Genomic DNA, 24,757 nt, shown 5'->3' with positions numbered 1-24,757 from the left:
TGTCTCATTCATGCCTGATTTCCAGACTCTGAGTTCCCACCACTATCTGTGTCATACCATGCAAAGAGGACTCCTTCAGAAGCTGTGCCCAATAGTGCTAATATTTTCAAAGACATCTGTACAACAATACTGATATGCAGTCCTGACAGTTTCTCCCTTCTATACATTTCCTTCATGTATGCAAGCAGGCCCAGTGAATTCAGCCTGGCACTGTTATGTTCACTTTGACCAAATCACAAAACCCAAATTCTAGTTAATCTTTAAATCCAGAAAGTTTTACAGGCACATCCCTCTCAAAAATATTATAAATCATTCAACAATATTTTCAGTAACCCATAATATAAATAAAGCCCATTGAAAAGTGTAGTTAAGTCAGCATCTCTCATTTATTTTCTATACATTCACTTTATTGTATAAGCACAAAGGCGAGTGCTTCAGTTCCCACATTTCAAAATTTAGCAGCTTGAATTAAGCCTGATTAAAAACCACATGTCTCTATGAACTATGCCTACTAATTTTGTCAGCTTCCCAAAACCAGAGTGATCTGCAGACTACATAAAACTCAGCACTTATTAAACACACTCTCCAACAAATCTGCATGAAAATTAAATTTTGCTTTCATCAAGGAGTGAATAAACATATGGAAGGATGTATAATCTTATTTATCAAAAACCATTTGTATAATTAAACACGAATATCATAAAAGGTTGCCTTAGGTCGTCATTTGCATGAGTAAGTAATTTGTAGAATGTCAGTTACAATAGACAGAATAGATGGATGCATGAATGTATAGGGTTAAATTAGGCTCAATATTAGCCAACCACACAGTGATCAATCAGAATGATAGATCTAAATGGCAATACAAGAGGACTGTCTGAGCGATTTTTTAGTATAAGTATTCCTTAGTAAGCTTTCATGTTGAGCAGTTCTAACTGCAGTAAAACATGTTCTTATGAGATCTACACTGGGCAGAGGCCCTGGGGAAGTGGGTAGTGGTACTATGCCTTAAAAAAAAAAAAAGGGGGGGTCTTCAGAACTGGCCCTGGAGTTCTTTCAGCTTGCAATATTAAGTTCCAAGACCATGGGACAATTTGCAAGAGGTCTGTGGAAGGAAAAATGCCCAAAACCGCTAAGAGACTTTGAAGACTGTGGTTCCACCAATTCCAAACCCGAAGTTCCTGCCTGATTCCATCAGTAAGATATAGTACCATTCAGTGAAACACTGCAAAGTACAGATGATGCCCTCCGATAAAAAGCTCAGCCAAAGCACTTTCATTGTCAGTGAAATCAGTAATATATATCTGTTGTGAAATTTTTATAAAGTCAAACTCTGTTCACTTTACTGCAGTAGGTCAAACACTCTATCTCAGTTCAGTCTCAGCTGCTACAAAGATTTGCCCACAGTTGTTCATTTCAAGGGGCATATTTCTTTGTAGAGAGAATAAGCCACATATGGAAAGAGCAGCTCAGAGTGTGCCATTGGCATTGACTCAGTTCTGACCTAGGTTCAAATGCTCCAGTTACATCCAGGTTGTGGCCTTAATGAGCATGGAGCGTAACAGTGTCAGACCTGACCTGCTGAGCAAGCTGCTCACAGAAAAACTAAAGTTAGAAACAGGGGCATCCTCTGTAGCACAAGTATTCAGCCTCAGAATGAGATCTCAGAAATTCAGAGGAGAGCAGGATGCAACTCATTTGCGATGCACATGCCTCAATGAGAGCTGGATGGACGTACCTTCCTCCATCAACTGCTCTCCTGTCATAGGTGTCTATGTCTTGTCTTTCAGAAAGCAAACTTTATTTCATTTCAGACAAACAAAGGCTTTTTCTTTCAATACAGTTTCTTTGGACAAGGAAAAAGGGGATGCTCATCCCCCATCACACTACAGATAAGTGGTTAAAGGACTGCTCCAGGAGTCAGGTAATCTTGCTTCAATCACAAGCTCCCTCCTGTCCAACCCTCCAGAGTGGGAACGCTCAGGCAGATGACCCATCTTTGTACTTGAGGTGCTCCTAGTTCTCCCTTCAGAGCTGTTTTACTGTGCATGAACATAATGAAATTAAGGTTGACTGGGCAGAGCACAAGCAAGCGTCAGCAGCCACAGTTACCCAGCCCCTCCTCAGGCAGGTAAGGGGGTGCTGAGGTTGCAGTCCATCCCCTGGTCACCATACTTCTTTTCCTCTTGAAAAAAAGTTGAGGTCACAGCCATATGCATGTGGCTCCAACAGTCAGGCACGCTCTAAGCATGCCTTCTCAACAGACAGCAGCTACTCAACCCTGCCAAGACATGTTTCTAGCAGAAAACCTTTAGGTGTCCATGAAACTCTCTAACACCCACTTCTGAGACTGTTGTGACAGCTGAACAGGACTTCTGAGGATCTAAATTCTGGATTTACACTGACTTAAGCTGGATTCCCTTAACTCCCTCTGCTTCTGCTTAACCATCTGTAAAAGGATGAATGGGTATAAAAATATTTCCCTTTGAGAATTGCTGTCCAAGTAAATCTTGGTCAGCATTTGGAGGCTTGGAGCAGAAGTGCCCAGAACTGACTGCAGATGGAAATGCTGAAGTTTTGCCACTTCTTTGCATGACGAAATGGGACAGCATGGTAACAGAAGCCAAAATAAAGGATGCCTGTTAATATCAGAGGTTTGGTTGTGGTTTCATCACAAAACAGTCATGGATGAAAGCTATTACTGGACAAGCCTGATTAAATGGAAATTTCATGGTTTGGACTTTTGTAAAAACCTTTTTGTGCTCAAAAGAATTCTTCTGAATTTTTATATGGTCAGCACCAAAAAGTGCTTAACTCCATTGATACAGAAATGTAAAGAGCTTAACAGGCAGTAGTATTACCTGAGGTGTATAATGAAGAATACGAGACCACAGGCACCTGGGGCAAACAAGAAACATCCACATCTCAGGGATGTGTTGAATGGCAAAACACAGACAGCAGAAAGCTAACAAAAGTTTCTTATAACTTGTCTTTCTCAATATACTGCCTCCAAAACATTAAGTCTGACATCATGGTACACGGCTCAGCAACCTGCCAAAAGATGTGGTGCTCTTAATGGCTGCACTGTCCCAAAATAGCCAGGAGAGGGCTCTGAAATCAACTACATGGGTTACTGCTTCAGCTGCTTTATCAATCTGCTGGCCTCTGGCCCAGACTGCACTTTGAAGTGAAGCCAGAGAGAAAGAGAGGGGAAACCTCTCCGGAGACCATATATTCAGAGGACTGAAGAATTCTAGTTACAAGTAACGAATGCTGTTTTTTTTCCATCATAAATGAGCTTTCAGAGATCGCAGCTCCTGTAAGAAACCAGTGATCAGCTGTTGCTCAAAATGATCACAGGACAACCTCAAGGTTCATTGGCATGGCAAGGAGGGACACAACTTACAAGAGGCAGGAAGGAAAGTGCTGAGAAGATGGCAACAACTTTACCATGGTAAGCCCAGCCTGTTCAGGCTTAGAAAAGCTGAGTAACAACTCCTTTCATAAAGGGCAAAAAACCACTAAGGCCCTCAGGTGTGGAAAAATCATGGTATTGTAGATGCTGACAGTGGAAGAAGCCTATTAGATTATTTACTCTGTCCCTGATCCACACAGGTGCACCTGCTGTAACACTTTAGAAACCTCAGATCCTTATTAAGGAAGCTATGTCTTAAACTAAAAAAGAAGCTTTTCTTTCATCAAATGAGATAATATAGAAAGGTATTTACTCTATACAGGAAGTGCTAATGGAAGCTGGGGGAAACAGCTGGATATATACTTCCATATGTCCTCCAAAGCTGCAACACAAGAAACGCACTGGAAGAAGAAAAGCAATGATAAACTGAGTGAGCATTACGGCCTTGTGATGAAAAAGGGAAAGTGAAGAAGCTGCCAAAATAAAACACTTAAATTACAACCCCTCAAAGGACAAAAATAGTCCAGAATTAAGACAGAAAACACAGTGCTTGGCCAAAAGCTCCCTGAAACAGAAAAGAAAACCCTTGATCACACGACTCTATGTGAAGAAGTGCAACCATGGCTGACTGAGCAGCAGTTTGGCAGAGGACATTGTGTGTGTGCTTAACGCCTGCCAGCTCACAACACTCCCATCTCAGACCTGGTTCAAATAACGTGGCAGGTATTATGGCTTTTAACACAGGAACCATCCAGAAAGTCACCAAGTCAGAATCTTCTCTGCTCCTGCAAAGGGGAGCCTTGGGCAACTGAGGGGCAAAAGAGAATGAGAAACAATCTGTTGCTGGGGAGGTCTCATTCTTGTTCATTTCTACTTAAGTGTGAAGCAGTAGTTTGCCTGACTGAAGGCAGCATTCCTGAGGTCCTGACAAATTCACAGGCCAGGGAGAGCTAGGAACCTCTGCTTTGCAGGGAGGCCAGATGCTCCTCACCCTTCTGGCTTGCAGGAAATCATCAGAAAGGAAACTGAGACAAGCAGCTGACTACCCCCCCAGCAGTGATGCCTGGCTCCCACCTTGTCACACAGGCATGGTACATCATACCTCTTTGCACTGCAGTTCGCATCTTCCTTCTGTGAGGGTCAGGACCTCAGCTCTGTATATGGTTAGCAGCTTGCACAGGTACCTTACAACTACCTGGAAGCAGGTTGTAGTGTGGTGGGTGTTCATCTCAAGTAACAAGCAGCAGGATGAGAGGGAATGTCCTCAAGTTGTGCCAGGGAAGGTTTAAGCTATATATTAGGAAATACTACTTCACTGAAAGGGGTGTCAAGCACTGAACAGGCTGCCTGGGAAGTAGTGGAGTCACCATCCCTGGAGGTATTTCTGGCACTTAGGGACATGGTTTATTGGTGGATTTGGCAGTGTTATGTTTACAGTTGGACTTGACGATCTTAAAGGTCTTTTCCAATGTAAACCATTCTGTGATTCTGTGACTTGAATCTCCACTATTAAGGCATCCACTGTCTGCACACGCCTGTGGCTTCTGATCTTTCGAAAAAGCATTCAATGCTGTCACTACTTGGCACATGCAAAGAGAGGTAAATGGAAGCAAAGAAGGATTCATGACACCCTTTTCTTGCTAGAGTTGTTTCATGGAGGCCACAAAGACATAACTCTACTTTGAGACTTTGCTTTGGATTGAACTCAGATTTGTTCCATTTTTAACCCTACGCTTGCATAATTGCAGAGTTTTCACAGTGTAATTCTTTTCCAAGATAGCAACACATTTTAGGGATATACAAGATATGATATCAGCAAGTTTCAGAAATGCAGCACCCAATTTTTAGTCTTGGCTGGTGAAAAAAACAGAGAAGCTCCCTCTCACCATCAGTTGCAGTACCCTTCACAAGTCTTTCTTCTCATTCAAACTGACCGGTGTGCAGCTCAGGTAATTTGGAGTTACTTATGCAATGTCAGCACACCTCAGAGCACAAAACTTGTCTACAAAATCCAGCGTTCAGCATTAGGATAATGTATTCACATCTGGACACTACAGTGTCAAGCAACGTAGAAAATTTCAAAAATGGTTGCAACCTACAGGGGACAGAGCAAAGGCAAGAGAAAGAGAATATTGTGCCCACTCATGACCAGGTGTACAAAGAGGCAGTAAACAAATATGTGCTTTCTGATTGTCCATCCTCAAATCCATACTTAAACCTCTTCAATATTCAGTTAGCACCCTTAGGGAGGCCATAAACATATAATGGGATAGATTTTAGGTCCAAGCTTCTAGCACTGTGATAATTTGAGCTTCTTAACAATGCTATTCAGCTTCACTATTGAAATGTTAATAATAAAAGTACTAAAGTACTAAACCCATTCTGGGGAAGGGAAAGACAACAGACTTTGGGACTTATAGAAAATTACCAAATTCTAAAGGAACTAGTTCCATATAACATAGTGTAACACCAGTAATTAATGAGGGATGTAAACAAGTTTAACTCTAAAAGGTAGAAAATTAAATAATTTGTTTCCTATGGGTATATAATGAGATAGTTACTAAGTTCCCATGAGAGAGATAAGCAGATATTAAAAGGTCTTTCCAATACCTGTAATGGCTAAGGGCAACAGCTAATTCAATAGGTTCGATCAAAATCACCACTTCTTCCTCCGCTTCTGATTTATTGCTTTGGCTGTAGTTAGTCATCACTCATTTTAGTTTGCTTTTCAGCAGTCATAAATTATGCCTCATAAATAAAAAGATACAATCAAGGAAATCATATCAAGTCATCTACAGCCCTGGAGTATATTTTCCCCTGGTACTCACACTAATGTCTTTTTAAAGGATAGCTTGCCATGGTTTTGAATATGTCAATTTACCGAGAAAGGTCTTGCAAGAATAACGCTGTAACAGTCTCACTGTCAACTTTGAAAGCCAACAAATCCAGCTTAATATCCACATTTAGTTTACTGAACAAGAAAATCAAGGTTTGTTGAATCAATGCATTGTTTAAGTACTTGAATTTAGGATGGTATTGACAACAGAAATATGATGCCTGAAGTAGGGCTTAATAAAAGAAATCACATAGTTTCAAATGGCCTTTATCCCCACTCTCTACCCTCTGCCAGGGGAACAGAAGCATCTAATTCAGCAAAAGGGTATTTATCAGCATTATATGTGTGAAAAAACCCTGTTATGTCTGATTTACTTTTCAGAAGCTGAGACTGATCTCGGTAGCCTAATGCAGGTACAGTATGCAAAACTGTTTACTTAGAAGCAGAGAGCACAAAGAACCTTGTAAGAAAAAAGTGACTTTTCTAAACAAAATGAAGAAGGGATAATGAGTAGGGAGTACAAGAAAGAACTACATTTTATTTTATGTCACTAGCAAAACTTTCTGTCAGGGAGATGGGAAAAAACGGTGAATTAAAAACATGAAAAGGAGCCAGATATGAAGGAAATGGGTAACTATCCAATACTGACCAGTTAGAAAACCAGTTTTGCTCCACTTTAACTGCGCAAGTCACTGAGGTATTTGTCAGTAACTAAGCAGCACAATCTGGAGCTCAGCCAACAATCTGGCAGTCAGGCTGGTAAACTAACTGTCATCCTTGTAATCTCTGAAAGTGACCAAGAGGGCTGACATAATCTGCACTCCATGTATTTGGTCTTGCCTTAACCTTCATGAATTTGCACCCATTATTTTTCTCTTGCTTTTCCTAAAGTCAGAATATGATTTGTTTTCCCTTTGAGAGCCCAAGATGGAGGACCCAAACCATATTTTCCCTTGTATATCTCAAGGTACTTCCTAGACCCCTCACCTGGTCGCAGTAATTTGGGTGTGAGAAGCACATTTCACAAGCAAGAGGGATGGGCCTTCTGCAGCACGCAGAGGCAGACAGCTTCAGGGCTACAGACCCACCTGCCTTGGTGCACTGTGTAATCCTCCTGGAGAATAAATTTCTGCAGGAGCCATAAAACTTTCTGGAAAGGGAAAATCCTGCTTTTCTGTGTTTACATGCTCCATGCCTACCAAGTGGAAATTAGGATTCATTCTAAACCAGGAAGACATTACGCTATTAATCTACAGAAACAGTCTTAAGTACAAAATTAAGTGCAATTGTGGAAGAACGATATTGCACTTGCATGTAAATTGCACCATACTCCAATAACTCTGCTGAACAGAAATAAATGTTACAAATGCCACAATTCTCAGTTCTACAGGGCCTTCCCTTGGAAGACAAAACCAGGTATGACTCGGTAGGTTGTTGCATGGTAACATGGCACACCATCCTTGATAGTTCCTGAGAAGGGCGTACACACTGCATTTCAAAAATATTCTAGGAATCAAAAAATTACACTTGCAAACTGGCTAGGCCTTATGATTTATGGAGTTTGTTTAAGTTAGTTTTTTTTTCCTTCGGAAGATCAAGCATTTGCATGTGTTTAATACAGCTGAGGATCTCAGGCAGCATTCCAACAAGTACCTAAAAAGCCAGATGCTCTAGAAAATGCAAATGTCTGAATACACAAATAGATCAATTGAGACCATTTTAAAGATCTAAGTAACCATTTCCAAATACAGAACAGTAGGCACATTAATCTTCTTAACCCCCCTGCCCCCAAACCTAGTAGATGCTAATATGCTTATGCAGATCTGGCCCTTAAAGAATAAAAGTGCTTCCTTGCACAATAGTGACCTAAGCATTTAGAAGGCATAGTCCCTTTGACCAGCATGAGCTTCTAAAGTGTCTTCATCAATTTTGAAAGTGAAACTTTTGCATCTAGTCTCACAAGCCTTGAATATTCAGGTGAAGTTTCCAGCAAATGAAAAAAACCAAAAACCCCACAAAAAAAACCCTAAGATGAAAACCACTCTAAAATCCTGATTCCAGATCCAAAGAATATGCCAGGGTTCGTTGAACTAAACCTCAGTACCTCCAAAAAATCTGGAGAGAGCCCCATCACGGCATTTTGATTTTTTCTGCATTCTGCTGGAGGAAATTCAGTTGCATTCGAAGTTTTATGTCCAGCAAACAAGTCTCAAATGCAGAGGCAGCAGAATCAATGTCCTGTTTAAGTGAAATATAAATCTGGTTTTCATCAGCATAATAGCAAAAGCCAAGCCCTATACTTGTGAATAACTCGTCTCACAGGCAAGATATAAATTGCCAACAATGGAGGGGCTCAGAATAGATCCCAGAGGACTGCTGCAAGTGACATAAGAGGAAGAAAAACATGTGCATGCAAAAACCTCTTGCAGTGAAATAAACGGCCACCAGTGAAAAAAACTAAAAAATGATTTAGGGTCCCAGTCAGCAGCACAGCGCAGTTACGAAGTAGAACCAAGATAAAAACCAAAGTCTTGAATACAGGACAGTAAACCACCGGAATCCGGACAAGAGACTTTCTTTGTTACCCGTCACTAACAGACCATAAAAACTTTGGTTTAAGCAAGTCTCTGTGTTACCAGCTTCCCAAAAAGCCAGCTTCTGACTAAGATAATTGAAAGCTGATGCAGTTGAGAATGTTCCACAGCCAATGTCTACAACTTGAGATGTTTTTCTTTATCTAAGAAAGCTTCCTAATTAATAAGCAGGGCTTGGGTCTGCTACAACACTTGCTACCTACCCATTCCCATCTGCATTTGAATTCTCATTCGGCACAGATCCTGTCCAAAATAGTAAAGAGATCTGGTCTAACAACAGTTCTTCTACAAGAAAACTACAGTAAACAGAAAGCAGACTTCAGACTGTTCTGGGCCTACAGGTGCACCCTAAAGAAGCATTAAAGAAAAGCTGAAAGAAAGAAAAGGAAAACTTTATATTTGTACATAGTAGGACTTAAAACACTGAAGCAGGTTATTTCCAGGAAAGATTTAACAGCTTTGCTCATGAGAGAAGTGACAACTGGAAAATATACCTGGAAAATTCACCCTCAACTATTTAAAGTGCAATAATTTTCCTGGCTTCAAGTAATTTCCATTTCTACTTTGGAAAGTATTATTAAAGCACCTCCTGTATTGCTAAGTTCAGAGAAGATGTCATTAGGTAACTGAAGGAAATCAAGTAATGTGGACCTGCAGTTAGCAACAAGAAGCAGTCAACTCACAAATACTCATCATTTCATAGAATTATAGAATGGTTTGGGTCAGAAGGGACCTTAAAGATCATCTGCTTTCAACTCCTCTGCCACGGGCAGGGACACCTTGCACTAGATCAGGCTGCTCAAAGCCTCATCCAACCTGGCCTTGAACATCTCCGGGGACTTGAACATCTCCGGGGATGGAGCAGCCACTCCTTCTCTGGGTAACCTTGGCCAGTGCTTCATCATCCTCACAGGAAAAGATTTCTTCCTAATATCTAATCTAAATCTACTCTCTTTCAGCTTAAAATTGTTACCCTTCATCCTAACACTACATTCTCTGATAAAGAGCCCCTCCCCATCTTTCCTGCAGGCTGCGATAAGGTCTCTTTGGAGCCTTCTCTTCTCTAGACTGAACAACCCAAACTCTCTTAGCCTGTGCTTATATGGGAGGTGCACCCACCCTCTGATCATCTTCAGCACAAAGCTAACAGACACATTTTTCACACTGGCTGTTACCTTACAGACATGCTGCCAATACAGAAGCATCAACAGGAAAAACAGAGTTTGGGATTGTCAAGCAGAATAGTAAGGCTTTGTGGATACTGCAATAACCACACTTTTCTAGTAGTATCCTAGGTTATCTTCTAAATAGTTTTAAAATTGTTCCTTCAGAATCCTTTTCTTATTTAATTTGATTTATTATGAAATTGGTTCAGGGTGCTCACATAGTCTGTACAATCTCCATCCATCCTTGGAGATTTAAAGATGGAAAACTTGATCCAAATCTTAACTGGACACAGCCCTGAGCAGCTGGCTCTATCTGGACCTGCTTCAAGCAGGGAGTTAGGCTAGATGCCTTCAGAATGTCCCTTCCAGCCTACATGACTCTGTAAGTCTACTGCACAGGTACACATAGCAGCTGGATAGACTGAACTGCTAACGTAACAAGGCAACTTCAGAGATTTAATTCTTCATGGTTTCTGGCTACCAAAAAAGAACACAACAGTAGGAGTGGAGCACAGCTACTGAAGAAGCTGATCTGTAAAGTGCATGCTAGCCAGATTTGCAGATGACACCATACTGGGGGAACCCAATATGTCTAAGGGCAGGTGTGCCATGCAGAAGGGCCTAGAGGAATGGGTCACCAGGAGCTTTATGAATTTCAGCAAGGACAAATGTGAAGTCTTGCACTTGGGAAGGAATAACTCCTTGCAGCATTACAGAGTAGGGACTGATCAGCTGCTGGAAAGGACATAGGGGTCTCAGTAGACAGAAAGCTGAACATGAGCCAGGAGTGTACTCTGTCAGCAAAGATGGCCAACAGCATCTTGAGCTGTTTAAAAGGAGCATAGACACAACTAAAGGAAATGATTACAGGCCTTTACTTAGCATTTGGTCTGTTTTGGCCTGTGAAAACAAGGAAGATATAATTTGGAGCAATTTCCCTGGAGGGCTGTCAAGGTAATCAGAGGATTGGAGAACGTAACTTATGAGGAGAAGCTGTGGGATTGGAGCTTGTTCATCCTGGAGAAGAGATGGCTTTGGAAGGCCATGCTTGCAGTCCCCCAGCACCTACCCATATGCTAACAAGAAGATAAGTCCACATTCCTCAAAATGGTACATGATGGGAGGGGACAAGAGAAAACAGGTATAGTTTAAAGCAAAATAGTTGCAGACTGAACATAACAAAAAAAAAACTTTTTCACAATGGGGACAGTCAAGCAGCGGAGCAAACTGTCCCAAGAGGTAATGCAACCATGCTCCAAGGATGTTTTAAAGATGAAACTTTATCAAGTCCTGCATAACCTCATATGATCTCTTAGGTGATCCTCCTTTGAGTAGGAAGTTGGACTAGGAAGGCCTCCTGAGAGCCCTTCCAACCTGAATTATCTTGTGGTCCTAGAAAGTAAATAAGCCTGTAAAAGGCAGCCTAGCATCACCTTTTCTTTATTTTCTTTTTTTTTTTTTGAGCATCTTTTTTTCTTTGAGGATTGTCAAACTAATCTTCACGATACATCACATGTACAAATATTGTATATAGAATTGGTAGTGAGGCTTAGTGGTACCCTGTTTGGTTGCAAAGAATCATAGAATCATAGAATCATAGAATAACCAGGTTGGAAGAGACCCACCGGATCATTGAGTCCAACCATTCCCATCAATCACTAACCCATTCTCCTTAGCACCTCGTCCACCCGTGCCTTAAACACCTCCAGGGAAGGGGACTCAACCCCCTCCCTGGGCAGCCTCTGCCAGTGCCCAGTGACCCTTTCTGTGAAGAATTTTTTCCTGATGTCCAGCCTAAACCTCCCCTGGCGGAGCTTGAGGCCATTCCCTCTCGTCCTGTCCCCTGTCACTTGGGAGAAGAGCCCAGCTCCCTCCTCTCCACAACCTCCTTTCAGGTAGTTGCAGAGAGCAATGAGGTCTCCCCTCAGCCTCCTCTTCTCCAGGCTAAACAACCCCAGCAAGTATGCCTATTCACAGAGAATATCACATTAAAAAGAAATCAACCTTAGACTGGTGTAATATTACATCTACTTACTTTTAGATACAACACATCTAAGGTTGGGTTTGGTTTTTTTTTTGTGAAGACCTAACTTCCCCTAACTTAGGTGAAGTCTGGGGAAAGACTTCAGATGTTTATAAATAGCAAAGTTCTTAGTTCATAGACTGAAATGAAGTAAATCAAGTTTTACATTATCACTAGTGCTCTATGATAAAAAAATGATGCTAAAACTTGTATCTTCAACACAGAAAAAAAAAATACAGGTGAAAGGATGGCAGAACAGGTCTCGTTGCCTTATGTTAGCTTTACTGGAAAAAACACAAAAGTAAAAATACCCATGTGCATGAGAAGTAACAACAGTCATCAACAGCAAATTCATTTTTGAAGCATCCATGAAAACTGCTTGTGATCTTAGTGCCTAATTTAAAGAGAAAACAACCCCAGTCCTTTTTGATGTAAAATACCTTAAGATTGTAAAGCAAAAATTAATTCAGAATAGATTGAGAGAGAATGGAAAAAAAAAGAGTAACTAATGAAACGCAGCTGCCTTTTAAGAATTAGAACTTCACGGTACTCACATAACAGTAGAACCTTGCAAAAGCTCTGGAGGGTACACAAACAGCATACAAGATACACAGGTACTTACGACTGAGCTAAAGAAAAATGACTGATGAATGAATGTATTGCTTGTTCAAAATTATTTTCAGCTTCTCAACTATTTAAAATACATTAACAATAATCATTCAGGTATTACAACACTATTAACATTAGAAATGAGATGTGTTTGTTCATTGTAAATGTAAAGTAAGGTTCTCAAAGTGTACAGGAATCATAATCAGTGATGCTAAATGACTTCAATTCCCACCTGATATTCATATTCTGTGTAAGGCAGCAACTTGTCATCTTTGAAGGAGGTTGAAGAGCCATTGTAAACAAGTGTGAGGTCTAAATTTATGTGGGCTTGAGTTGTTCGCCTTCTGTAAAGTTCGTAGTATAAAATCCTCCCATTTGGCTGCTGTGGGCCAGTCCATAGAATGGAAGACGTTGACTGGAAGCCACTGGCTCTGGTCTGTATTTCGATGAGAGGGGCAGGCTGCACTGCTGGGGGTGACTCCAGTGTCTGTACCGACGCCCACTCACTGGAGGCACAACCCAGCTCTGTGCAAGCTTGGATCTGTACTTCATACCTTTGGGAAAGTAAATCAGGAATTAAGTGATTAAAACACTACAAACACAAGTACAGACCGTCCATGAGATCTGAATCAAATATACATGGGGTGGGGGTGGTAATTTCTCTTTGTCTTTGTTATGAACATAGATTTACATGCTTGCATAGCAAAAAAAGAATATTGTCTTCTGGGTTTTGATTTGTGGGTGGGTTTTTTTCAGAGCAGCATTAATATCTGCAGGATATTTTGACTTTGATGATAAGAATCAAAATGATGATTCATTGTAGGAGATGATTTGGATATCATTTGAGAGTTGTAGAACTTCACTCTATTACTCTTCTCTCTTTGGATTTAGATTAGTTATATGTAAATAGAAGACACACTTATCAACCATGTAACACACACAAATTATGCCTACACAAATATATAACGAAAGGTCAGGCAAATAATCAAGAATTAGTGGGGAAGATATTACACAGAATTAAGTGTGCTCCTTCTGTAGCTGAGTCTGGTACCCTCTCTTATGTTTTAGCTTTCACTTAAACTTAAGTCAGCTCCAAGGTGTGAGCATATTCCTAGTATGACTCCATTATCTCAGCTGAGCTACACTGCGAATGGGCTAGCTAACAGGTCTTTGGTCTCCCCACTCCGAACTTTGTTATCTAAAGCCTTATTTATTCTGGAATGCAAACACCTTGCAGATGATACACTAGTACAAGATTGCAGGTATTGGAGTTTATAGCAGAGTGCTGAATTACCTCTTGTATTAATTACCATCTGAGTCAACTCTATGCACTTCATCAAGATGATATATAGCTGGCATTACTATAAACTTAAAAAATCCTCGTTTTATCATGTGCTTTTGGGTCTGACTATCTGTTTAAATGAGATGGTTAACCTATCTGCCAGCCTATGGATTCACCTTGCAGCATTCATTTGATAAATGAGGTCTTCCAGACTTACCTACTGTAGGGTTGCAGTTCAGCCACTATGTATGACCGTCTCATAAAGGAAACATGAGATGTGTTAAAGTCAACAGTTTTCTTTCCTGTTTCAGCAGGCTTGTGGATTGAGATTGTGTAATTTCTAATGTCACCATTTACTTTGACAGGAGGATCCCAGGCCACCAAAATCTCCTTTGAAGACCACGCTTGCAACCTAGGAGGCAACATCCCAGATGGGGCAGAGGGGTTGGTTTTTATCTGAGCTGATGGGCTGGTCACACTCCCTTGACTGTTATTTGCAGTGACAGTGTAGCTGTACTCCATGCCTGGCATTAGGGTGAAATCAAGATATCGAGTTTCCAGACCTGAGTAAACAAGAACACCATCCCTCCTTAGCTCATAGCTTGTGATTTTACCATTAGGGTTAGCTGGAAGTTTCCATGTGATTTCAATTGACTCAGAGCCCGTGACAAGCAGCCTTGGAGCTTCCATATTTAACGGCGGGGCCTCCATGGTCATCACTGATTGGGATATGCTAGATGTACAGCCCCCTGCAGTACAGGCAACCAATGCAAAATCATACTGTGTGTAAGGCTGTAGATTAGAAACCAACATTTGCAAACTTTTGCCAGGATGATACTCTTCATTGTTTAATTTCAATATGTACTTGGTGATATCTCCATTTTGTATTTGAGGAGGTGCCCAGGATGCATTAATTTGAGTAGCACTGACAGCCTGCAGAGATGGTGGATCCACCAAGGCAGGAGCTGCTTCCAGTGTCTGTATCGTAGCTGGTTCACTGGTAGAGCAGCCTCCCATTGTACAAGCAACTATCGCATAGCTGTACAATGAATAGGGCAGTAAGTCTTCATCTGTGTAGTTGAAAGTAGCAGCATCAAAGCTGAAAGGATAGAGAACATCATTTTTTAGTAGCCTGTATGACTGAAGAATACCATTGGGCTGTGCGGGGGGGGCCCATGAGATAAGCACTTTATGAGTGTTTTCTGGCACCAAGGATAACCTAGGGGCAGCTAGGCCTTTTGGGGCCATTTGACTAGTCTTTGCCACTGTCCAGGAACTGTCAGTGTAGCCTGCTGCATTCCAGGTACGTATTTTGTATTCATACCTTGTCCATGGCTGTAAACCTTTATCATTATATATGAATGTATTGCTTTCAGTGTTATATTCTGTGAAAACAATTTTCTCGTCCTCTGTTGTTGCACTGTACCCTGCAGCATTTTCTTTTGTGCATCTGTGAATAACTTCATAGCGAATTATTTTTCCATTTGGATTAATTGGCTGCAACCAGCTCAGTTCAATGTTGGTAGCATTCACTGCCTGGATTACAGGTGCCATCTGAGACACTGGGGGTGCTTCATCTGTTCGGACTGGCTGGGGTGGAGAACGAGTGCAGCTTGCCGCGTTGCAAGCTTCCAGCACAAGGGTATAGAGAGTGTATGGCTCAAGGCGCCTGAACAGGAACTGGCGAGATAAACCACTGTACTCCAAGTTATCATCACTGAAAATATTGTAGGTCTGGGGAACAAAGAAATAAATAAAAAGAAAAAAAAATCAGGGAGGGAAGAAAGGACAGAAGCCAGGATAAAAGGAGAAAAATATGTATAAAGCAATTTTTTTTTTCCAATAATGAATGGATGAGACACCCTAATATTTGCAACAGGGTAAGGACTATTGACCAATGATTCAGAAACTTACTTCGTTACTAGTAACAATCACCACACAAACAGATCATTGATACAAAAAGAATATTTGAGACCACTTCACATGATTTTTTCATTTTAGGTGCAGTAATAAATCACTTAGTGACAGTTTTCATCATATTTATTTGTTATCAAGTTTCACTGTGAGGTTCTCATGGTCTCGCACAAAGCTTTTCATGGACTAACTAGAGGAAACTACTTAAGAAAAAAAAAATCCAAATAAAACCACATAGCTGCAGTTTGGCCATGTCTAATGTAAGCCAGATTTCACACACAGATTTCTATACGTTAAATAAACAATTCAGTTCACTATAAATGAACACTTACAGTCATGGGGCAGCACAGAAATGTTAATACTCATTTTAATATAACCACAAGCAGAGAGGGCTCACAGAGTGCCTTGTGCTTACATTCGTCTTCTGTCTTATTTTAAAGTATAATGTATTTGATAGAGTCCTTTTCAGCAAAAATGTTTTAATTTGATATTCAGCATTTCCCTTCTCTTTTTTGATCAAGTGTCAAGATGAAAATTACCTTAATCACACCGTTGGGTTGGGAGGGCTCTGACCATTTTAGCAGCAGAGCCCTGCCATTTTCTTTCTTTTCCACAGTGAAGTTGCTGAGGCCACTGGGTGAAGCTTCCAACGTGCGCACAGATGTCCAAGGGCTTGAAACCTGCCCGGCATTGTTTACAGCGATGACATGAATATGATATGTTGTGAAAGGTTTCAATCCGAATAAATGAGCCTGATGCTTTGTTCCCTGAAGCAAGAATACAGATGTTTGAGTTAGTTAAAAAAGTAATCAGCATCTGTGGTTTATGTCACTTGGAAAATGAGGTCTCAGCTCTGGGTCACTTCTGACCGCTTTGTGGAATATCCCATCTGGTTACCAGAAAGTTTTCGTGGGTTTCCATAGCTGAACCTCAAAAAGAAACTCTGTCATTACAATTGAGCCTTTGGAGCCGACTCCTGGGAAGTTCTGCACAGTCCAAACCTCAGCTAGCAAATATCTTTTACATTTCATTCAGCATGTGCTGAAGCTTTGCTCAGTGAGGATCAGTGCTTGGTACTCTGAAGGATTTAAGCACATGTTAAAACCCATGGTATATGAATGATGCCTGCCTATACAGAACCCTCACACATCTTGTGTGTAGAAGTGATATTTGATAGGCATGCTGAACTGTTCTGTCTACTTAGAGCATTGTAATCTGTTGCATTTCCAAGAGCTCAGTTTTGTTTCTTAATGAAAACAAACTCCTTAAAAGCAGGGAGAGGGGAACAGAGAGAGAAAGAGAGGACACATTGGTTTGTCTCTTCCTGATTTGTAAAGATGTCACTTGGGATGAGACAAATTCACAAGGTAAGATGACTGCAGGGTAACCTGTTGCCTTATAAGAACCTTCTCTCTTTCCCCAGGCTGGAAGAAGCAGACACGCTGCTGATGGGGACGTAGGCAAGTGGGCTAGACCCTCCCTGGCACTGGACCCTCACCTTGCACTGGTAGAGAGAGGCTAGGAGGAGCACAGCTGTTCATGAATCCCACTGGGCTCTGCCACGGCTGAAAGGGCTGGGGCTGACCTGCCACCGAGCCGGACCACAGCCCAGCACAGGGGCGTGCAGGTGGATGCTGCCAGACAGGTATCAGCCATGGCCAGAAGGGGCCACCGGCATCGCAGCTCATGGCTTTATCCAGCTTACCCCAAACAGCACCTGAGACAAACCTGAAACTGCTCCACTTGGATATGAGGCAAAACGAACCTCGGCACAAATTCATGTCTAGGCAGGAAGGTGATACAACCATAGTATTATGTTGAACGGCCGCAAAAGATGCAGTGGCTAACAAGTAACAGGAGTAACATGTTTCAGAAGGAGACTCATCAGAGGGGCAAAGGAGAAAGAATATATGCTGATCACTGATATATTTAGCCTCATTTTTAGTTGTGCTTTTGTATTAATGATATAGATCTCAAGAATGGAAGTGCAAGAATTGTTTCCTTCATGTGGCAGAAATAGCTGAAGTCAATTTTCCTGTTTCAGTAAGTCATATTAAGTTGTTAAATGCTAACACTTCCAATTGTTTAATATTTAAACATTTGTTAAGCTATCAGACTCAGAAACAAATTTTAAAGAAATATTAATTTCTTTTTTTAAATATTAAAAGTTAGATCATAAATATTTAAATAGTTATTTCCTCACAACAATGAGTTAGTCTTTTAGATAAATATAGCACAGCATCTGAATGACCATTATGAATATTAAATCTGAAGATGCCACAAGTACAGATTACGAACATACTTTTCTGATAAATGATTCCTTTTTCTGTTAAACAGGACAAACACTAGCAAGATTAATAATGCAAAAAAGTATAATTCTTAGTTAGGAATTCCCAGTCATCACTGCCAAAAAAGCGTAAGCTCAAATGCAAATAGCAATCACCTCGAACAGATTATATGTAAAAAAGCTCTGGCTGCTGTGGGACATTTAGAAATATCTTTTGTCATAAGAAACACGGAAAGCATGTGGGCTATAAAGCAAAAACATATGTATATTGTCAATAGCAGCACCTGTTCAATTACAGTTTATTTCAGTATGGAGAATTTAGTTCAGCCCCTAGATGGCAATACTATCAAACGTTTTTTGTAACATGAGTACTTAATGATTAACAACGTACGTTCTGTCATCCAACATACTCCAGGTAGCCATTAAAAAAATAACAAAACTGGTTTCATTATACATCCTTTTAATAAACATATATGGCTTAGATCCTTGAAAGTGGAAGTGTTCAAACTGCCATGGCCAAACCCCTATACAGCTGAATACAAAATTATGAACTGCAGGTTAAAGAACAGAGCTCAAATTGAAGTTCATGCTTAGCATAAAAATCTGGCATCAGAAATTATGTTGGCACAAAACATGATTAAAATTAGTTTTACAATTGAATGTGGTCTGTATTAATAGTTTTTATGAGGACAGTTATCTATTAGGTTTTCAAAACAGAACTTTTAAAAGCCTAAAATTTACATTCTGTGGTTCAGGGATGGTGATGGGAGGAAGGGAGCACACAACATTAAATTACTGCCCCTGAACCGCTATACAGAGGCTCTCTGAAGGCACAAACATGTTATTACAAACACCATACAAAAAGCAATGGCTCTGCTTTCTAATCAAGGTGGGTTTTTGTGACAGCAATGCTACAAAACACTTGATTTCTTGTTTTTAAACAGAAAACCAGCGTATTTTTTATTACCCTCTACCATTTTCCCACTAAACCTCGCAATTTAATTATTTACAATCCTCACCATGCTTTGAAATGAAACAAGGATGGAGGGATTTCCTTGCCTGCAGTTCATCATGTTCTCTGGAGACGGCTAAACCATTCCTTCCAGGGATGACTTTTATCCCTGGGTCCTACAGATACTTCTTGAAAAGCAAACGGTTTACACGTATTTTTGTTTTGTTTGGTTTTGAAGCAAGCTCAGGGGATGTACTCCAAGAATACTGAGCCACGTTCTCCCCCGCCCCCTGCACCACTACCATTGCCATTAGTGAATTTACTCAGCTCAAAGGCAGATACTGAAAAGAGGATGGATGGCAGTCTCAGTGATTCATTTTATGAATTACTTAATGTCCTCCAATGACATTTTCAGCCTAGAAATACTGTCCTGCTGGAATGGTCAAATGTATAGAGTAAAATACACCTTGCAAAGGACAACACTGTAACCTTTGGCTTCAGGAGACAAGAACACAGCCTTAAATAGGCACAGGAGCAAAAATCATTGCCTGAAATATTCTCCCAGTCTTTGTCTGCAAAGCTATGAACTCATATGTCCCATACTTACACACTGCTAACAGGCCAGGTTTCTTCTACCATTAAAAGCAATAAACAAAACAAAATTTTAATGTGAACGTTAAGATGTTTGTAGACTGACTGACCATGAAATCTGATGGAATACAATACCATGCTCTCCTTTCTCTGTGTCCTACTGTGAAGCATTCTCACTTGTTCAGTCATTAAATCAAGAATAATCCAGCAAACAGTAAGTGTGTACATGCTCACATTCCTCCTGTAAGGTCTGTCCTGTTAAACACTATAGCGTCTTGGTTTCAGCTTACTGTCTTGATTTCATCTGGGACAGAGTTAAATTTCTTCTTAATTCCTGGTATAGTGCTATGGTTTGGATTTAGGCTGAGAATAACATTGATAACGCACTGGTGTTCTTAGTTGTTGCTAAGTAGTGCTAAACTAAGTCCAGGACTTTTCAGCTTCCCAAGCTTTGCCCGTGGTGAGGTGAAAAAACAGCTGGGTGGAAGGACCCAACTGGCCAAAGGGCTATTCCATACTATACAATGTCATACTCGGAATATACACTGAGAAGATGGTCAGGGGACTAGGGATTGCTGTTCAGGGACAGGCTGGGCATCGGTCAGCAGGTGGTGAGCAATTGTATTGTGCATAATTTGTTTTGTAAATTCATTATTATTATTATTACTCTTCCTCCTCCTCTCTCTTCCTTTGCTGAACTTCTAAACTGTCTTTATCTCAAGCCACAAGTTTATCTTTTTTTCTCATTCTCCTCCATATCACACTGAGGGGGTAGGTGTGTGGGATGTGTGAGCGAGCAGCTGTGTTGTGCTTAGTTGCCAGCTGGGGTCAAACTACAACATACAGAAATGACACCTGAGGCAAGCTGTGATGAGCCACCGTGATCTGATCCCTGTGCTGTAGCCCAGAGCCCAGCCTTTGACATGGCCCTTGCTTTTGGCAGCTCAATCCCCTTCCCTTGCACAGCATTGGCAGGACCACCACTGCTCAAGGCAGGACCGCACCTTTGTTTCTGCTGTGTTACTGGCTTCATGTGCTGCCAGTGACAACACAAGCTGTTAACAGCAACAAACACTCCTCGGCTAATTCTGGTCTTCTAGCTGTAAAATAGGATAAAAGTTATTTAAAATAAAACCTTGTTTTAACTATTTTTCAAAACATAAAATGGGAGAATATGAATAATGAATAATGTATCTGTCAAGATTTGCTTCAGATTGCCTTTTTTGTTTGTTTATTTTTTAATTCATGAGCACAGAAGTAATTTAAAGTCTGGAAACAGATTAGCATAGTCTTTTGTGCTGTTCAAAGGCAGTGGCATCCATAATGGAAGGTGCCTGTCTTCCTTGCCGCCTCTTGGTCCTTCTCCCAGGCATGGGCAGGGCTATGCAGTCTTCAAGGGTTTGATGATTTTACACTGCCTATTGTGATTGCTTTCGACTACTTGAAGTGCCCCTAAGGTGGCAACAGGGTCAAGAGGTGTTTGTAGGTTGAAAATGATCAAAAATTAGCATTGATCTGTAGCTGTCAATAATACTCTGTGCAGGTGGACTCTCTGCACAGATGTCTAAACTGCATACAACTACACAACCTAGTCATCTTTGACTCTATTGATCTGATGAAGCAGCACTTTCCAGTAGTGTCACTCTGGGCTTTTCCCCTTTTTTTAAGGCAGGCCACCTTACCCAGTTGCCCAGGTCTCAGGGCACAAGTTTAAAACATGACAGATACATCAGAAATGTCCGAACCACTGAAGAGCTACTGAACAGGCAGCTTGAGTATCTGTCCTTTCTTCAGGGGTAATCATCAACATTCAGTAAATCATCACCAGTCATGTCAAGGTTAGGCTCTTCTCTCTGTTAAGGTTAGGTTTCTTCACTTCCCCTATCTTCTCTTAGTACAGTAATCCCTATTTTGCAGGTATCTTTGATACCTGATTAAAAAGCTAGCTCATTCTGTGACTCTGATGAAATTCAGTGACATGAGACACTATCCCACTGCTAATGATAGGAGTGGTACAGGGTTCTAAACCTGTTCTTTCATAACCCACAGATGTAAATGATGGGATGGTAATGCAGCACGACATTCCCTTGTCTACATAGGCAGAGATGCTGAACTCTCCTAGACAAGGGAGGAGAAAGCTGTGGTGTCCTGGCAATCAGAATGTTAATTTTACCATTCTCCAATGTCAATTTTCAAATTCCCTACCAAGTAAATCAAAGCAATTCCTTCAAAAGTAAGACAAGTGATAGGGAATGCTTGGGGTTTTACTAAGGTACTCAGTGTATCCTCACCTTTGTCATTATCCTGTTATCCATTTTCTCCTCTAATTCAGATTCTTTGCCATTTCTGAAAAATGCTGGGAGTGCTTCCACCTTGACACTGATGTTCACTCTTATGTCCCAGACTGCTTCTTAGCCTCTGCTTTCACTCTGAAAATTTCACCAAGCTCATATTTGTATGCAGTCCTTAGCTTGTCCTTTTGGTTGCCTCCCCTCTTAGGCTTACCTCATGCACACTGAGCTTTTTTCATTTAAAAAAATATACTCTATTCTGAAAGCCTTCTGCTCAAATTTACAAGGATATAAGTTACAGATACACAAGGAATCTCTGAGTCCCTTTTTGTAGCAGTATGGACTGGAATAATATAAATTATCCCCATGATAGAACTGAAAAATAGAAAAGGTTAAGTAAACAGAAACCAAAATGCTTTTCATTTTGCCAGAAATTACATTGCTTAGAAGTGATCAGAATTTCCATTCTTAACTTGAATTGGTGTTGTGCTATTTAGTTCCCTCCCAATTTGTGTAAAAAATTTTTTTTATAATTTTTTTTAAAATTTCAGTCTTAAAATGTTGTATATTAAGAGCTTTGACTTTAATTTAAAAATTTTAAAATTCACTTTCAACACTTGTTTTAAAATTTAAATAATCATTATTATATTATTTTATATTACTCAGCAGACCTTCAATAGCAGTAACATATACCACATTGGTGATAATTTTTATGGCATATAAAAAGCCCAAGTATTATAAAAGAAAACAAAATAAACATTTAAATAAATATTTTAAGTTTGTAAACCCAGATGTTTCCTTATTAAACCTAAAATAATTTTGAAATATTTTTGCCCAGGGAATATTATCCCAAACTGTCTTTAGTTGAGATGAAAAGGCACTCTTCCTTTCCCCGCCCTGAAGTGGATTGATGTAGTCTTTTCTTCCTTCTACAGAGGCTAGGAAATGATATTCAGGATTTCACAAAATTGCAGCTTGCTTTTTTTATAAATACATTTAAGAAAATTTATTTTAAAAATATATTAGAGCAGATTCAAGATACAAAGTGAAGCACACAAAATTTAGGATATGGCTTCTTTATTAAAACAAACTTCGGTTACGTGATCATATTCTTTCCTTGAGATTCCCAGCAAACTTAATGCTTTTTGTTTTTCAACTTTAAGAAAGTTTTTGTAGCTTATTTTTAAAACAAATGATAGTTTTGCCATCAACATCAGAGAACACTTGCCGCCTATTCACTATGAATCCATGCTCTCATTCTTTCCTAATAGTACCATGCTAGCAGATATTTTTTTTAATAAAAAAGCTAATTTCCACACCCTGTTTCACTCAGCACATAACTGATAATTGCCTTTGTGAACAGTCCTACATGGGTTTGTGGACTATTTTAGGGAGAAACATTTAGAAACAACAGTAATCTATGTTGAAAATGTTCTGCAAACAATAATTAATATCTGATATAGAAATATTACATTACAATTGATTTTCCTTCTTTCTGGTGGAGCATGTAAGGAACTGTGAATTGCAGGCATCTGAATCTCCAGCTTTGACCTTAAATCAGAGCACCACCAAGAAAGGTTGGAGGCATCACTCGTTAAAATGAAATCAAGCACATTTAGCAAGCTGCATTCAGTCACTGTGTTGGCATTTTGGTAGCAGTACACTTTTAAACCAACAATGCTGATGCACTTTTGTTGGTAAAAACTTAAAAAAAACCCCTCTTTAGGCAAAGTCATCATGTTAGTAGCCTTCTCCATGCTTTTCTCAAGATCCTCTCCTCTCCAAAAATGCATTTGCATCTCTGTCTGTCTAATTTGTACTAAGAAATATTGAGATCCAAACCAAGATTTTTCTGCATAACTAAATAAATCAAATGAAAAATACGAATGATATGCCATTCCGCTTTAGACAACATCTAGAGGATGATGTCAACATGTTTTCCTAACATGAATATTTTATTTCTAACAACACTCACAAGACCTACCGTATAATAAACCATAGTTTTGCACCTTCTTTCTTTCCCCCTCCCCCCATTTTTCCACTTTAAATCATGTTTATTATTCCTCATCATGAGAAGGTGATGGAGAAGGAAAAAAGAAGCTCATTTTATAAACTAGATACCTGACAGTATTGTTTTCCCCAAACTTTGGTTTTGGTCAGTTCAAATCTGACATCCTCCCTTTACTTGGATGATACTTTTTGGTTTCAATAAAAGTCTAGTTATGAAGAACTAGTCTAAGTTTCTCTTCAAAATAAGACAGTAAAAGATTTTAAAATTATTCAGTTGAGACACAATAAAGCACGACATAAAATACTTAAACCCCATGGAAAATCAATGTATCACTCTCAGTAAAATGCAGATGTATTGTGTGTTCTAGTCTTTAGCTGAGTGGGGCTTGCTTTATGGAGAGCTGATGGGAGTGAGAGAGGATGGAGCAGGTATGTCAGCAAAGACTTAATGGGATATGAAGTCCAGTGCCATATTAAAGCAATATCAAACCCTATAGGATTGAGCTGGGAGGGTTTTGTGATGTTCCAAATTCACACACTGCATAATCTGGAATCTGCATAAACCCATCAAGGCATTGCAGAACCTGAAGTTTGTTGACTGTGCCTTGATCACAAAGGAAATGGGAATAAACAATCCTCCAAGTGGACCTTATAATCTGGGATAGAAACATGTCGTCAGGGGACGTAAAAAAGCTAGGAAAGGCAAGCACGCAAACTCTGGCTGGGGTTCGTATCCCTACACTACAACCTGTGCACTCATACAGCTGAAATCCAGGAATATATTTAAAAT

The 24,757-nt window shown here is 40.1% G+C and overlaps 1 protein-coding gene across 1 annotated transcript in view; it reads right to left on the bottom strand.

The window, feature by feature from the left end:
• LOC138718342 (usherin-like) overlaps positions 1-24,757 on the bottom strand; it is a 220,836-nt gene that overhangs the window by 12,770 nt on the left and 183,309 nt on the right. The window contains exons 33-35 of the mRNA XM_069852767.1: positions 16,376-16,603; positions 14,140-15,656; positions 12,873-13,194 (exon numbers count right to left, since the gene is read on the bottom strand). Coding sequence (XP_069708868.1) covers positions 12,873-13,194; positions 14,140-15,656; positions 16,376-16,603 — 2,067 coding nt within the window. The remainder of the gene's footprint in view (positions 1-12,872; positions 13,195-14,139; positions 15,657-16,375; positions 16,604-24,757) is intronic.

The sequence above is a fragment of the Phaenicophaeus curvirostris genome, chromosome 2, assembly GCF_032191515.1.
Source record: "Phaenicophaeus curvirostris isolate KB17595 chromosome 2, BPBGC_Pcur_1.0, whole genome shotgun sequence".
Lineage (NCBI taxonomy): Eukaryota > Metazoa > Chordata > Aves > Cuculiformes > Cuculidae > Phaenicophaeus > Phaenicophaeus curvirostris.
Note: the sequence above shows the minus strand (reverse complement) of the source record. Positions and strands in the feature narration are given on the sequence as shown.